At 39.7% G+C, this 16,030-nt stretch overlaps 1 protein-coding gene across 1 annotated transcript in view; it reads right to left on the bottom strand.

Annotated features, from left to right (window-relative positions):
• Nucleotides 1-14,076, bottom strand: part of LOC141440194 (apolipophorins-like) — a 33,404-nt gene extending 19,328 nt beyond the window's left edge. Inside the window, exons 1-14 of the mRNA XM_074104656.1 lie at nucleotides 13,746-14,076; nucleotides 10,473-10,517; nucleotides 9,549-9,667; nucleotides 8,317-8,450; nucleotides 7,848-7,989; nucleotides 6,767-6,919; nucleotides 5,818-6,031; nucleotides 5,312-5,423; nucleotides 4,887-5,057; nucleotides 4,306-4,440; nucleotides 3,157-3,291; nucleotides 2,486-2,607; nucleotides 1,906-2,021; nucleotides 1,301-1,455 (exon numbers count right to left, since the gene is read on the bottom strand). Coding sequence (XP_073960757.1) covers nucleotides 1,301-1,455; nucleotides 1,906-2,021; nucleotides 2,486-2,607; nucleotides 3,157-3,291; nucleotides 4,306-4,440; nucleotides 4,887-5,057; nucleotides 5,312-5,423; nucleotides 5,818-6,031; nucleotides 6,767-6,919; nucleotides 7,848-7,989; nucleotides 8,317-8,450; nucleotides 9,549-9,667; nucleotides 10,473-10,517; nucleotides 13,746-13,803 — 1,811 coding nt within the window. The 5' untranslated portion in view covers nucleotides 13,804-14,076. The remainder of the gene's footprint in view (nucleotides 1-1,300; nucleotides 1,456-1,905; nucleotides 2,022-2,485; nucleotides 2,608-3,156; nucleotides 3,292-4,305; nucleotides 4,441-4,886; nucleotides 5,058-5,311; nucleotides 5,424-5,817; nucleotides 6,032-6,766; nucleotides 6,920-7,847; nucleotides 7,990-8,316; nucleotides 8,451-9,548; nucleotides 9,668-10,472; nucleotides 10,518-13,745) is intronic.
• Between the last annotated feature and the right edge of the window lie 1,954 nt (nucleotides 14,077-16,030).

Consider the following 16,030-nt stretch of genomic DNA (forward strand, 5'->3'; position numbering starts at 1 on the left):
GATGTGTTGTGAGGTATGTGTTGCGAGGGATGTGTTGTAAGGTATGTGTTGCGAGGGATGTGTTGTGAGGTATGTGTTGCGAGGGATGTGTTGTAAGGTATGTGTTGCGAGGGATGTGTTGCGAGGGATGTGTTGTGAGGTATGTGTTGCGAGGGATGTGTTGTGAGGTATGTGTTGCGAGGGATGTGTTGTGAGGTATGTGTTGTGAGGTATGTGTTGCGAGGGATGTGTTGTGAGGTATGTGTTGTGAGGTATGTGTTGCGAGGGATGTGTTGTGAGGTATGTGTTGCGAGGGATGTGTTGTAGGTATGTGTTGCGAGGGATGTGTTGCGAGGGATGTGTTGTGAGGTATGTGTTGCGAGGGATGTGTTGTGAGGTATGTGTTGCGAGGGATGTGTTGTGAGGTATGTGTTGCGAGGGATGTGTTGTAAGGTATGTGTTGCGAGGGATGTGTTGTAAGGTATGTGTTGCGAGGGATGTGTTGCAAGGGATGTGTTGTGAGGTATGTGTTGCGAGGGATGTGTTGTGAGGTATGTGTTGCGAGGGATGTGTTGTGAGGTATGTGTTGCGAGGGATGTGTTGTAAGGTATGTGTTGCGAGGGATGTGTTGCAAGGGATGTGTTGTGAGGTATGTGTTGCGAGGGATGTGTTGTGAGGTATGTGTTGCGAGGGATGTGTTGTGAGGTATGTGTTGCGAGGGATGTGTTGTGAGGTATGTGTTGCGAGGGATGTGTTGTGAGGTATGTATTGCGAGGGATGTGTTGTGAGGTATGTGTTGCGAGGGATGTGTTGTGAGGTATGTTGCGAGGATGTGTGTAAGGTATGTGTGCCAGGGATGTGTTGTGAGGTATGTGTTGCGAGGCAGAGTTTTGAAGTTTGTGTGCGAGGATGTGTGCAAGGGATGTGTTGTGAGGTATGTGTTGCGAGGGATGTGTTGCGAGGGATGTGGTGCGAGGTATGTGTTGCGAGTACTCAGTCACTAGTAGCGGCCAGTGGCGTGCCCCTGCGTCACGGCACCCCGCTAGTTTCAAAAATCAAAATCAAAATGGTTTATTAAAAGCAAAAACAAACTAGTTTATTTAATAAAACAATACATTAAAAAAATCTGGCCCTCGCTACGTATCCTGGCACATCTCTGGTGAACACGCAGCCACACTCAGGTTTTATTATTATTATTTTATGTACACAGTAATTTGTGTGTAGCAAAATCCGAAATTTCAATTCAACGGATGCCTCTAATGATTTATGCATGCGAAGCCCCGGGTAAACACGTAGTAAAAAATAAATCAATATCCATTACCGCGTCTCAACGCAAGGCGTGCGCCGGAACGCGTCCACGGCCGTCAACCTAATAGGCACAGGGACGAGTGAGTCGCCGATTATATTCATTAGTATGTCTGCGAATTCTTGCTTGAAGCCGCCTATGTTGCCGAGCGCTTTGATGGCTATTACTATCTGTAATAATATTAAAAGAAAAAAAATAGGTGCGGGTAACATTATACAGAACTTGTAAGCTGTTAGAAGAAAAAATGCGTTTCGGTGCCATTATATTTACAAAATCTTATTATTACCTATAATTGGGTCCATCAGCTTTTTCTTGTTTGTTATTCTGTACTGATGTCCAAGAGACAACAGTGACAGAGTTTATTAATAGAACTCTTTTAATATGATGTGTTTAAGATATAATCCATAAAATAATGGGCTTGGAACTAAGACAAAAATTTACGCTCGATGAATTTTAACTACAGAAATCATTTTGCAACTCATGGTTTCAAAGAGTTGTCCAGGGGACGTAACCATGGCCACGAGGTACAAGAAAAAGTTGATCGATCCAATTAACGGAGTTGGTTACGGTTGGTACTTATTTTCTCTCCAAATTGCCCTGTACAACTTATATGAGCTTACGTTGCTTCTTTCGGCTCTAGGCGCGGTGGCTAAGTTTTTGGTGGACAGCTCTTGGACTATGCTCTGGAACTCTTCCATTATCTGTTTCGGCGTGTCCTCTTCGCAGCATTCTCGTACTTCACAAAAATAATTACAATAGTTAAAAAAACGACATACATGCTTTAATTGCCTGACTGCTCCCTCATCAGACCCTGAATACCATTCTTGGTCGTACACCCCAACCCAAGACGATTAAGTTGTTCTGTCTTGGACATATTGTTGTATTGGCATTAGAATTAAGCATTGTTTCCAAGTAACATGCCAATACCTCGATAAGAAGTGGGTAGACTAACCTATAGTTTTGCAGGATGACCATTTAAAAAAAAATCTGAAAAATTTACAATTTCGGCGGGAAAAAATGACTAACAAAAATAATGCGACTAGATATCATACTATTTTAAGAACATACAAAATAATCACCACGAAATAGAACATTTTAAATATTCTACTTTGGGCGTAAATATCACCCAATTGAATTAAAAAATAACAATAATAAACCTCTTATCAAATTTACTTACTATTACAAAAAATATCAACTCACGTGACTTCCCGCTGTGCTTGCAGTACGAATGCACCATGGACGACACGGTGAAGCTGACCAGCTGGTCGTTCTGCTGCTTCTTCAGGAGTTCCAGCATACTTGTCAGCATTTCCTTCTTGGGGCTGAACAATTGGAGGACAAAATAATATTGTAAGTATGTATTTACATCTCTTTATTCGACAGAAATAGAGAAGCAAACTAATCAATACACAATTACACAAACTCACGCGGGTGCGGCGTGCTTCTTTCATGTCATCTGATAGAGCAACCCTTTTATGGTGCCCTTGCAGGGTTTATGCTGGTGCATGTATTTGGGTCACTCAACTTTTTAGTGTTCTAATTCTGTCACTGATACACTTGCTCACAAAAATGTTTGCAATGTATACCTACTACTAGCACGTTTAGGAGATGAGCCATGAAGAAATACAGTATCATCATAGAGATAATCATAAAATCAAATCACACAAATTACATTAAATTAATATAAATTATTACAACAACAAAACAATGTCAAATTAAATAAAATTACAATGAAAAAATTGCCTTTCCTACTTTCTTAGTTTTAGTGAATTTGTACCCCATAAAATCATACTTTTAATAAGTGACCCCGGAATATATATGTTACCATGGCAACCAACTACACTGAAAAATTGATCGACTAAAGTAGTTACCGCGGTATCATAGCCATGGACATGAGCCACTCGTGCCGCGTGTTCACATCCACAGCGCCCTTCAGGATCATGTCTTTGATCAGTTCCACGGAGCCCGCGCTGGCGATGTACGGCAGTGCGTCTAGCATGTGCTTCCTGCAGGCAAAAGTTGTCACTAGTATTTTACAAAACGAAATAGTCTTGAGTCTTGGGTGTTTAATATGTAAATACGTAGATACGTAGGTAAATACTTTTACCTTTAAGTTAGTTCATTGTTTGTAACTCAGTTGTCAAGTTTAGTTCATTGATATGGACCTCCGCAAAGTAACGCCTGATTAAATAAGGTATCTATCTACGTTGTTTAGAAGGTCAAACTAAGTTTAATTTGAGAAATAATTTATTTATAATGTCGAGTATAGGGGATATTAGGGAAAGCTCTGCGCAGGGGGCGACACTAGCGAAACCGCCATGACAACGTCAGTTCTCTAAATATTTTGTCGCCATGACGGATCATGACCAAAGAGTATAACATTTACATCGATAGTAACGATAGAGCTATATTTCCAAAAATTTAATTAAAATAATATGATAACATCCTACGGACATTTAAGATACTCAAAAAACTGTTAGAAAATTTCAGTAATATCCCTTATTGACGGTTAAGAATTCGTACATAAGACAAAACTTGAGGTATCCCATCTTAGGCCTCTAGGTTGGCAACGCATCTGAAATACCCCTGGTGTTCCAGATGTTTATGGGCGGTGGTGATCTCTTACCATCAGGAGACCCACTTGCTCGTTTGCCATCCAGTTGAATAAAAAAAAAAAGTACGATAGATAGCTTGTGCGGCTGCGCGGCATGTATTTCTATTGCCTGGCGTCAGGTGGCGTGGCTGTAGTGTTTCTACATATGGATCCTGCCAGCTGAAGTGGCAATGGGCGGGCCACATCTCACGAAGAACAGATAACCGTTGGGGGAGAAAAGGCTCCGTGGCAGATGGTGGGAGCCCTTGCCAGCAGCTGTTCCAGCGCCGGATAGGGCAGGCCGCGGTAGGCGCGCACCAGTTTGTAATACTCACGAGCTCTGTGGCAGAGTGGGAGCCCTTGCCAGCAGCTGTTCCAGCGGCGGATAGGGCAGGCGCGCAGGCGCGCACCAGTTTGTAATCCTCACGAGGCTCTGTGGCAGATGGTGGGAGCCCTTGCCAGCAGCTGTTCCAGCGCCGGATAGGGCAGGCCGCGGCAGGCGCGCACCAGTTTGTAATACTCACGAGGCTCTGTGGCAGATGGTGGGAGCCCTTGCCAGCAGCTGTTCCAGCGCCGGATAGGGCAGGCCGCGGCAGGCGCGCACCAGTTTGTAATACTCACGAGGCTCTGTGGCAGATGGTGGGAGCCCTTGCCAGCAGCTGTTCCAGCGCCGGATAGGGCAGGCCGCGGCAGGCGCGCACCAGTTGTAATACTCACGAGGCTCTGTGGCAGATGGTGGGAGCCCTTGCCAGCAGCTGTTCCAGCGCCGGATAGGGCAGGCCGCGGCAGGCGCGCACCAGTTTGTAATACTCACGAGGCTCTGTGGCAGATGGTGGGAGCCCTTGCCAGCAGCTGTTCCAGCGCCGGATAGGGCAGGCCGCGGCAGGCGCGCACCAGTTTGTAATACTCACGAGGCTCTGTGGCAGATGGTGGGAGCCCTTGCCAGCAGCTGTTCCAGCGCCGGATAGGGCAGGCCGCGGCAGGCGCGCACCAGTTTGTAATACTCACGAGGCTCTGTGGCAGATGGTGGGAGCCCTTGCCAGCAGCTGTTCCAGCGCCGGATAGTGCAGGCCGCGGCAGGCGCGCACCAGTTTGCCCCACAGGCCCACTGTCGAGCCGCTATCCAGGTTAGAATCCACTGTGGCACCCGGCACGTAATCGTCGGCGCTTTCTTTGATACTGTAAACAAAAACCATTTTTAAAACAAACTTCTCAAATTTTTCGCCGAAAATATGTTTCTGAAGTGATTAATTTCCCGACTGATTCATATGTTTTTTTTTTATACTGTTAGTACCTACTTCTGGATTGATTTAAAACTAACTTAACCTGTAGAGTTCTACAGGATGGTCCTGAAATATATCCTGAATAGTTAACAGTTTCAGAAAAAAAAACATTTCCAAATTTTAAATCCAAGGATCAGGCAAATAACTTACTTGCACAGTAGCTTCAGGACGTCTCTGGCCGACCTCAGTTCGCCGGTTTCTGTTTTGACATGCGTGTTGTGATGGTGAAGAAGGTTGGAACGTTTCTCAATTGTAAGCCAGCCTGAAAAAAAAAACGCTTGTAAAATAAAAACAAACAACGCAAGAGCAACTATAGGTTACAGCTCCTTCGAACCACCTGGCACCCGACCAGCATAGCCTCGTCGCTCGTCGACAGGTGGTCGACAGGTGGTCGACGGGTGGACGCCGCGTTGTCACCAGTGAACCTCGCGTGGTCAACGAGTGAACTTCGTGCGGTCAATGAGTGGACCTCGCATGGTCTACAAATGACCATGTAGGGGGCGGGGAGCACTGCACTGCAAACCTGCGAGCAGCGAGCATGCTCATAACAAACCATATAAAACTAACCGCTCGAGGCCAGGCTGAGTGGGTCGGACGCCAGGTGGCTCTAACGAGGCAGCTGTGACCTTTAATTTACTGCTAGTATAGTTACTAACCTTTAGGCTGCGCCTCCATAATCTGCGTGTCGGTCTTATTCTCCTCCCTAACGAGCACCAAGTCCTGTATGACTGTGGTCATGGCTCCGGAGTTCCTGCCAGAGAAAGGCTCGAACAGATGCCGCTCGCGGCAGTTGACCTGCTTATAGATGTTGTGGTCGACGCTGATGCGGCACTTGCTTTCAGATTTGAGGACAGGCCACGTTTGGAATCTCTGTAATCAAACTCATTAATATTATAAATGTCAAAGTGAGTTTGTTCATTTGTTTCACTTGCACGCCACTGAGCATATAAATTTAACAAAACAGTCGCTGCAGACCTAGATGAGAACTGATGTCCTGTATATATAGGCCAACACTATACCGTTGAACTACGATCCAAATGACAGAGTTAACGAAAATTAAAAAAAAAAACCGCTAAGAGCTTTTGCACGCCGCGGTTTTCTTTCCATAGAGCAGCCATGCAACTCACGCGCATATCGCGTTAAGCGCTCGGTTGTTTTATGCGATAAACGTTGCGTTAAACGCAATGCGCTTGACACATCAATTTGCATTAGATAATCTAATTACCAAACATTGTCTTATGTGGCGAGCGCAGCGCGGCAAGCGCATGTATTATCTGATACAAAATGGATGTGCGTCCAACGAATTGCGTTTAACGCAGCATTTATGGCATAAAACAACCGAGCGCTTGAGTATCGATACAATAGTGCGCGACGGCGCGTTTAAAAAACGCTGTGTACAAAGGCTCTAAAATGGTTTTGTGTGTGTGTGTGTGTGGTGGTGTGGTGATAGTCGGGTTTGTACATACGATTTGTCTGTGCCCTTACAGTGTGGATGGAGAGGGGTTGAATGAATATGTACACGTTTGTTGCATAGGCGTAGCTATTGTAAGGTAGCGAGTGAACAAAGTAATAATTGTTTATCTAACTATACAAAAGGTCACTCACACTCTGGAAGTCATAGCGCACTGTCTGCAGTATGGACAGGTATTTGTACCGGTTCCTGCACTGCGACAGGTCTCTGGTCTTAACCAGAATGAGGCTGGTGTCCTCCTGTCCTCGGACCACGTACTCCACGCTGCAGGACCCGTGAATGTCTTGCTGCAATACAAATTGATTACGTAAAAGTATTTGTTATTTTAAGCAATCATCACATAATAGGGCAACAAAACAGATAGGTTAAGAAATCAATCTACATACAAAGTGTGCTCGAGCAACGCACACATAGACACTGCTTACGGATATGATATCTGTATACGATAGTGCCATCCGCTTGAGACACGCGTCTGTGAACTTTTTTTGTAAATACGAACTTTTCCGACAAAATACGATGGCAAAACATTATTCACGTGTACGAGTGCCACTACCACGATAGTTTTTTGTGCATAAGCCATAGTTGACAACCATAGAGCGACCGCCGAGCGTAGGTATGAAAAGTGAAGTACATATGAGATTGACTTCTGTATCTATCTGTTTTGTGATACGGCTTCTTAAAGTCGTGTAGGTACTGTTGTGGGGGAGAGGTTACAGTTAGACAGATCTCTCTCCAGGGGGATATTATGCCTGGGGACTGAAGTCTGAAGAAAGGTCGTCGGAAGTTACATGTATGCGTCCAAGTTGAGAAACTTCGAGAGCGCAATGTAGAGAGTCTCTACACTGTGAATAGGCCACAAGGGTTAGGTTAAGTCAAATGAAATTTCTGTAAATTATTTTATAGATTTTAACATTTTTCTTCGATGTGCTGGATAAAATACAGTCTTTTAATCAATTTGAGGTCCATATCAATGAACTATAAACAATCTACTTGTAACAGTGGCCTCTCATATAGAAGATCGTAGGTTCAAATCTGACACCTCTGAGTTTTTCGGAATTAATTAATGCGCGAAATAAGAAACAAAAAAAAATATTGATAGACCTTTGGCCTCACCTGCACTTAACATCAGGTGAGGTAGTGGTCAATCACGGCCAGTTTCATGTGAGAAAAAGATAGTATTAAAACCGAAATTTTTACAAATACTTATTTTCATACCTCAACTCCCTTGAAATTGATATCAAATCTTTTCATGGAGTTCTGGAAGAGGGACAGGATGGCCCTCTTGAAGTTGAGCACCCAGTCTTCCTCCGCACTCTCTGGACAGATCTCCGAAATAATACCATCATGAAATGCGAACCTACACAAATAAAAAGATCAAATGAAAATAGGAGCCACTTGATTTTTAGTTGTAAAATGGAAACACGAAATAATTATGATTATTATTAACATTCCTTGTCTGAAATTAGGTTTTATTAACATAATTATAATACCAATTGTTACTTACAGCCACGGATGCCATAAAATCTGCCTGAGGGATAAAATCAAAAGATGGGCACGGGATGGTCTCCTTGGCAACTTTCCATCCTATATTGCACTCACCATTCTCACCAACCCCCTTGCCAAGCGTGGCGACTGTTGGCAACCCCCCCTGCTTTATGATGATGAACCCACAATATTTATTTACCTAAGTTCAAAGAGTGAGATGGCATGTATAAACTTCTCAGCTCTCTCCACGGGGTAGTTTTCATCCTGGTCTAACAAGGTCACATCCCTCAGCTGCAGCAGACCCTCGCAAGGTTTAATGAACTGGATGGCGGCCTGGGAAACATTTTAAAATATATTTTGTTATTACAAATGTACTGGATATTGACCACAAACCAAGCTGCACATAAGTTTAATAGTACATTGTGTCTTAAGGGCGGTAAATAAGGAATTACGAACGAGAGTCTATTAGAAGCCCGAAGTCGAAGACTGAGGGCTTTAATGAGTCGATGTTCGTAATTCTAGTACCGCCCGTGCGACATACAATGTTTTTCATCACATTTGCGAGTTAAATTGTATATTTGTAAAAGAAAAACTAATATTTTTCAAAAATTGCAGATACCACTAACTGCGCTCTTGGCAGCGCCAGCCTCCGCGCCACCCCACCCCACGTAGCATGTGCCCGACGTGCGCGCGCCGCGCTGCAGCACGCCATGCAGTATCACACTCATTTACCGACCTTGGGCTTCATGACAACAAAATTAGTACGGGCAATGACTCATTTACCGACCACGGGTTTCATGACGAGCACATTAAGGTCGAGGGTTTTATTTGGGGGGTTGCAACCAAGGTAGCCTGCATGTTACAAAACTGTTTACGAGCAAGTGTGATGAAAAATAATTATGGTGCATGCATTTTGTCATAATAGGGTATTTGACAACTCCTGAAATTGTCATATCCTATTTATTACTATGAATACCTATATAGATAGTTTAGTGAAGAAAAAAATTAATTTGGTTGCCAACAGAAATTTTTGTAATTTTTTAAAATATCTGTTTCTTTATAAAACAATTATGAGGCTAAATGCATGTGACATGCTTAGTATGTCTTTCTTTGGTAAATCGTGAATTTCAAACCTTTTTTTGTTATACTATACTAGCCGCAAAAAATCTGGCCCTCAATTGTATGCAGTAATAAGTAATTTTGGTATGGAGAGTGGACCAAATTTTGTACTGCTGAGTATAAATATGTAAAGCTGGCTTAAAATTACTTTTCCTTTTGATTGATATGCCTTGATTTATAAAAGAAATAAATAAAAAGTCAAATACCAAATTAAACATAACATAATATGACAATTTCAGTATCAAAAATATATGTCACCTTTTAAAGAAATTTGTTGATTAGGAAATAAAAATAAAATTATAATCCGCATACCTCAGCTTTTATGTCCAAAGTAGACCTATTGTTACTGGAGCCAGCAAAATAGGTCTCAACATTTACTTTATATTCATAGTAGTAGATTGTTTCTGGCAAGTAACGGAATTTGTCTGACTCTGAAAATTTACAAATAATAATTGATTAATTACATTACCAATTTTTCTGTGAAAAGTATACAAAGTAGTTCATGATTAAATTGGAGGAACTAATAACTAGCCGTATTGCTCAGCTATGGCAATGAAATTTATAAATTAACTAGTGTTTACCTGTGGTTTCGCACACATAAAACATTAGATCTAGCTGCTGGGAATTCTCGAAAATTAAATCATGGTTTTCATTGATGTTACATTAAAAAACAATCATGTAAAATTTCATGAGCAGCGGTTGTTGTTTCGAGATTTTATTCCTATCCCGTGGGAATATTGGAATAAAAAGTAGCCTGTGTTTTATTCCAGATGTCTAGCTATCTACTTACCAAATTTCATCCAAATCCGTTCAGCCGTTTCAGGTGTAATTTTGGGGAAAGGGAGGCGAAGAATGTTACCTTTTATATTATAGACCAGGGGTCACCAAATAGCGAGGACCGCGGTCCGAATTCGGACCGCTGACCTATTTTGTGCGGACATTAAGTAAACGATAACTTGTAATTACTGAGACAGTTTAATAAATTGTCTTATAGTTGTCGTCAATTTGACAACGGCCGACCGGACCGGACCCTGAAGAAACTAATTGGTGATCCTTATCACTGAGTGCTTTGGTGCCCCCTAGAATGTGATTCAAACCTAATTACACCTTAGCTCCTCTCGCTAATTAACTATAAATAATTGCTCTTCACTGTAAAATAATCAGGTAAAAACTACTTTTATTAGAAACGAAAACGAAACTTAAAATTAAACATAACTTTTGTTCCACTCCACTTACCTGCGCATGACGGCGGTCCACAAATGTACGGATCTTTCAGTGAATCTGAAATTTATCAAGTAATTCAGAGTTGATCAGTAAATTATGTGTACTTTCTTCGGTGGAATAGAGCGGCGAAGCCGGGAAAAACGTATTTACTATTTACACATTGTATTTTATTTATTTACATGTTTCGAGCATGTTTTGACAGTGACAGTATTGTAGCTGTTGCCAGTCCAAATTATAATTTGCTCCTGTCTGGTTAAAACTTGGTTCTCTTCTCTTGGTTGTTAGGTTCAAAATCCTACTTAATTTCCAGTATTGGATCAATTAGGATCGATCTGCCACGTCTGTCAAGAATTTGTTTATTGCAATCCCATGGGAACTATGCATTTTCCGGAGTAAAAACTTTCCTATTGTCATTCTCAGGGTCTAACTATTTCCATATCAAATTTAATCAAAATCGGTGCAGCTGCTTAAGCGTGAAGAGGTTACAGAGAGATAGATAGGCATAAAATAATGTAGTTGTTTCGAGACTTTTACCTTTAACGCTAATATTTTTTTTGTGCTAGCAACATATTTTGAAAAAGTTTCTTTTCCGTATGATGAGTGATGTTCAAATAAAAAAAAAACATGATATCGATAAAAACATAAAAAATGCCACTGTGTTTATTAACAATGTCAATTTGTCACGGTCGCCGCAATACAGGCTTGTTTCCCGAGTCTAGGATGGGGGCCACAATTGGATTATTTATATTATTTAAATAAATATACCTGTCTACTTTTTAAAATCTAAATAATGTATTTTTTAGTGATCGAGTCACCATATTCATATTTCCACAACAGGAAGCCGCAATTTACAAATACCGCAATCATCTATCATTCCTCGAACATGTCGCGCTCATATTTATCTAAAACCTTTCCCGGACAAAATTCTAAACTTTAATTTAGCCCCGAAAGTATCAAGTGGAACATAAATCAAGGGATTTTGTTAGTAAATTAGGAAACTAGAGGCGATATCTGGTGAAATTTTCGAGATCCTTATCTCACCCTTGTCTCTCGAGGGTCAGGGGTAACGGACCGCGTTGTGCGATAGGAATAGGTAAGTGACGCAACGTCGTGTTGTTTAGATATACGAAACTGACGCGCAGGACGTAAAGATACATCTTTTCGCTTCAGTGTTTCTGTATAAAAAAGATAAAAATGTGAACATTTAAATTAACTGACTTTAATTGGGTCTGTATGTCATTTTCGTTTGAATGCTTGTTGTTCAGGGGATATTTTTATTTTACCCGATTGTGTGAGAAGGAGAGTACCTACCTAAGGTTATGTTACAAAAGTAAATAAATTTTACAATTTTATTTATATACTTAATATTTAAAAAGAACTAAGATATTATAATACAGATACGTTAATATAAACCTTTACAGTTTCTTGTTGTTAATAAAGGTATTGAAAAATGTTTTTAACCCCCCGATGCAAAAAGAAGGGTGTTAATAAAAATAAGTTTGACATCAATGTCTGTCTGTTTGTCTATCTGTGGCATAGTAGCTCTCAAACGGATACATAAATTTCGATAGGGTTTTTTTTACGTGAAACTGAATTGAACGTGTTTTTTTGAACGTGTGTTTTTTGTGTGAATTCTTGTGGCAGTTCTTAGCTATTTTCCAATAAAATCGGTTCAACCGTTTTTTAAGATGTTGAACTTTGAAATGAAAATGTCGAAGATTTCTTATTGAATGGTTCATGGTTTTTTCTAGCGACCACATTTGTTTAGTTAACAATTTCTAGATAACAACGGCCTTATCTGAAGAAACAAGACACATATTAAACAATTTTTTGTCCATTATTTTAGTAAAATTGGAACTATGTGCCTACAGGCGAACGATTTGCATAACAATTTCTGAAATTGAACATTCATGAACATCTAAAAAAAAAAAAATTGCATCGTTTATTGCATTGCACATTGCACTGATAATGGATATGCGCTTGCATAGCACTTTATGCACGTGTTTGTTGCACATTAGAATAGTTCAAGTAAATACACTTAATAGGACCGGACTCGGACACATCCTTGTTCTAATTTGTTATCGATGTGCAATATCTATAAATAAATTACTAACAATATACTAAACAATGTTATCCCACTTACTAGGTACTAGGTACTTGCTTTAAAGCTAGCTTTCTCCCGCGGCTTCCCTTCCGTAAAAGAATAAAAATTAGTTAGCTCCCTATATTTTCCACCGATAACCTCTTCAGTGCTTTAAGAAAAAAAAAACTGATCTTTTTATCTCAATACTTGACATTCTTAGCATTTTTATTTTTTATATTATTGTTAATCCTGTTTAATATTACCGTTGACGACTTCAATACAGATACTTGTAACTGACATTTTTGTAATTTTTTTATGATGTATTATATTGAATGAATAAATTAACTAAACTAAGCTGTGCATTATCTATAAGTCAGTCGGTCACACCAGTTTATTCTAGGAAGTACCTGGGCAACCAAGCTTAGCTTAGCTTAGCTTAACATTCGAAGGCACACGTTTTTCCATGAGGTAAGACCAAGCTAGATCACGTTCGGCCCCGAAAATATACACACATGGCAAATTTCATAAAAGCAATTAGAGCCTTTTTCGATATCTCCGAAATAAATAAATAAATAGTTGTACGTTTAACGGTAGGTATCACAGATCCGAAAGAACATCAATGTATGAACGATAGCAATTATTTTACAAAAGCAATCAAATGAGACCAAAGACTTAAACGAATATTTAAAACTTAGCTTCGTAGTTTAAATCATCTTGGTGTCCAAAGTCTTACGAACGGAATTCAAATTATTATCAGATTTTCTATTTGTGTACTCACAAAAGTTTAAAATATCTAAAATACTTGGAATAATCGTTTTCGCCCGCCGTTTGCGACGTTAGTTACTGGGTAAGAACGATCAGGGTGGGCACTATACGAAATTCGAAAATCGAAGATGAATGATATTCTAGCTTAAAATTGGGTATTGAAAATCTTAAAAAAGCACTTTAGTAAATAGTACTCAGAAGTAGCTACCTCTATATTTGTTTTCGATAAGGAACCGTATAAAATTAGGAGAGAGAAAATAAACAACACGTCCTTTTTCCTTAAATCATCCAATCTCACAATACTGGATATACTAACTAAAAGTTGGTAAAATTAGGCATAAATAACTTGGACAAAAAAAATGTGTACCGTATTAACATCTTTCTAGTTCAAACTGCTGCTAGCGTTACTGGTAATCAAGATAAAAAATAATACATACTTCCTAATCCTGTGACAGCAACGGCAAGGCACAAACACAACACCACCACACTCAACATTTTAACTTCAGCATTCCATCACAACCAGCCGTTTCACTCATCCGACGACAAATGACAAAAAACCACGAGCCAATTATGTTATCCAGAGGTTATGAGGGTCAACTATTATCACCCCTTATCGATTGGCGGAACTATGCAGAAGCGTAATTATGAATATTGTAAACTGATAGATTGTCAGTTTGTTTGTGAGCAAATCTATAACAGAACTATGCGTCACAGTGCACAAATTATAGTAGTAGTGTAATTGACGCATTCGCGCAAATGCGAGCGAAGGGCTTTAAACCAACTTAACTATGACGCTTTATGTACTTAAGTTAAGTATGTAACTAGTTGAAACTGTCTAGACAAAGAAAAAAGAACGATTACTTAAGTACCTGTTGTTTGAAGAAATGGTGTGTACCCTCTTATTGTTAGCAGATCCGAACTTTTTTACACAGTTTCATTGTAACAAAATGAGGAAAAAAATTAGGTAGCTATCCAATCATAAACTTGACCGTACCGTTTAAAGCGTCTTTTTTATTATACCTGAGACCATAGTCCTTGGACAAGATTAACAAGCTCACTAAGCCGAGTGTATTTGTATGCCCCTTCATAGTCATAGATGAACTAAAATCTGCCCCTGCAGTCATACCGCGATATAAGTAATAAAAGGGAGCGCCAAAGTTCGCATACTCTTCGCTAGTCATACCATAATAATTGTCCGAATCATCGTTTGTCTGAAATTTTTAAATGGTCATCCTGTAGAAAACCATAGGTTAGGTTAGGTTTATTTTATGACAATTCTGAACAACTATTGGATTCAGAGAAAAAAAAGTTATGAACAACAATCATTCTGACAAATATTATATTCGGACTTCCAATAAGTATGCGAGCTGATATGGACCCGTAATAAAATGGTTGGTTAGTGAAAATATCATGCAGTTATAGTTGTAATACTGCTTTTCTCCGTATGCTGCGTTTTGTGTATTGTAGGTAGGTAGGGATCGGTCGACGGGAAGTCAGCGGAATCGTGCGGGCTCGGATTACGTTCCGAGTTGGTGCGACGCGGTACCATTATGGTCTTACTCATATTAGTTTAAAATTTATTACAAGTTCAGAAAAATGACGATACAGAAAGCCTTTTTTGAGAAGTCCTTTAAGATACTGCCCGATTCGAACTTGGGGAAAAACGAAAAATCATAATTCATTATAAAAACGGAGTTCAATTATGTTTAGGTACAATTTTTTTTTGTGTAGGTATGTATTTAAACTCTTTATTGTACAAAATAAGTCAAAGTAATTAGTCATTAAGGGTGAGTAATAAGTAAAGTCATTGATTTTCTTATTAATTTTTCTTTTGTAATTTTGCTGCCTAAAATTTGCTGTTCGGATAATGTGAATCTTTATCTAACGCAAAGCATTAAATTAGATAGAAAAGAGAAATTCATAGATATCTCTTATTTCATTAAGTTGATCGTTGCCCACATTCATAATGTTGATCGTTGTAACAAAAAACACCAAAAAATGGTTGACCTCAAATAACTCCACCCTTTTGTGACACATCACAGTTGTTATCTTATTTGTTTGTTTTAGTGTAGTGACATGTAGTCATTTCATCTAATTCATTTATACTATACCGTAATGTAAACTATTTTGATCAAATTATTAATGACGGGCTATTCTAACGATAACAATATTATTCTATCATATTCTATTTAGCATAGGTAGCTAAAGAGTGGAATTCCCTGCCTAATTAAATTGCCCTGCTCAGAATGATAACTACCTACATATTAATTCCCTTCTCAAAAAAAGCCTTTATTAAGAATGAAATAAAGCTTATTTAAAATACAGTGAAAGCAGAGTAATATTGTCGTACGCTACTTAATTGGCCCGGTTGTCAGTTGGGACGGGACGGGGTACTGCAGGGCTACTACGAAACTCGAAACTCGAAGTTCGTATCGTATCGTACCGTCCCTCTCGCTCTCGTATTAAATAGTATAAGTGTCAGAGGGACCGCACGACACGAACTTCGAGTTTCGAGTTTCGTAGTAGCCCAGCTACTAATGCTCGGGGGCTACTACGAAATTCGAAGTTCGTATCGTACCATTCCTCTCACTCTCGTATTACATAATATTAGCGTCAGATACGAAGTTCGAATTTTTCACTTCGTAGTATAGGTTTTTTTTTTTTTTTTTTTTTTTTTTTTTTTTTTTTTTTATAGGGCTATAGCCAGTATAATATTCAGCAC

Source organism: Choristoneura fumiferana, chromosome 22 (genome assembly GCF_025370935.1).
Source record: "Choristoneura fumiferana chromosome 22, NRCan_CFum_1, whole genome shotgun sequence".
Taxonomy (NCBI): domain Eukaryota; kingdom Metazoa; phylum Arthropoda; class Insecta; order Lepidoptera; family Tortricidae; genus Choristoneura; species Choristoneura fumiferana.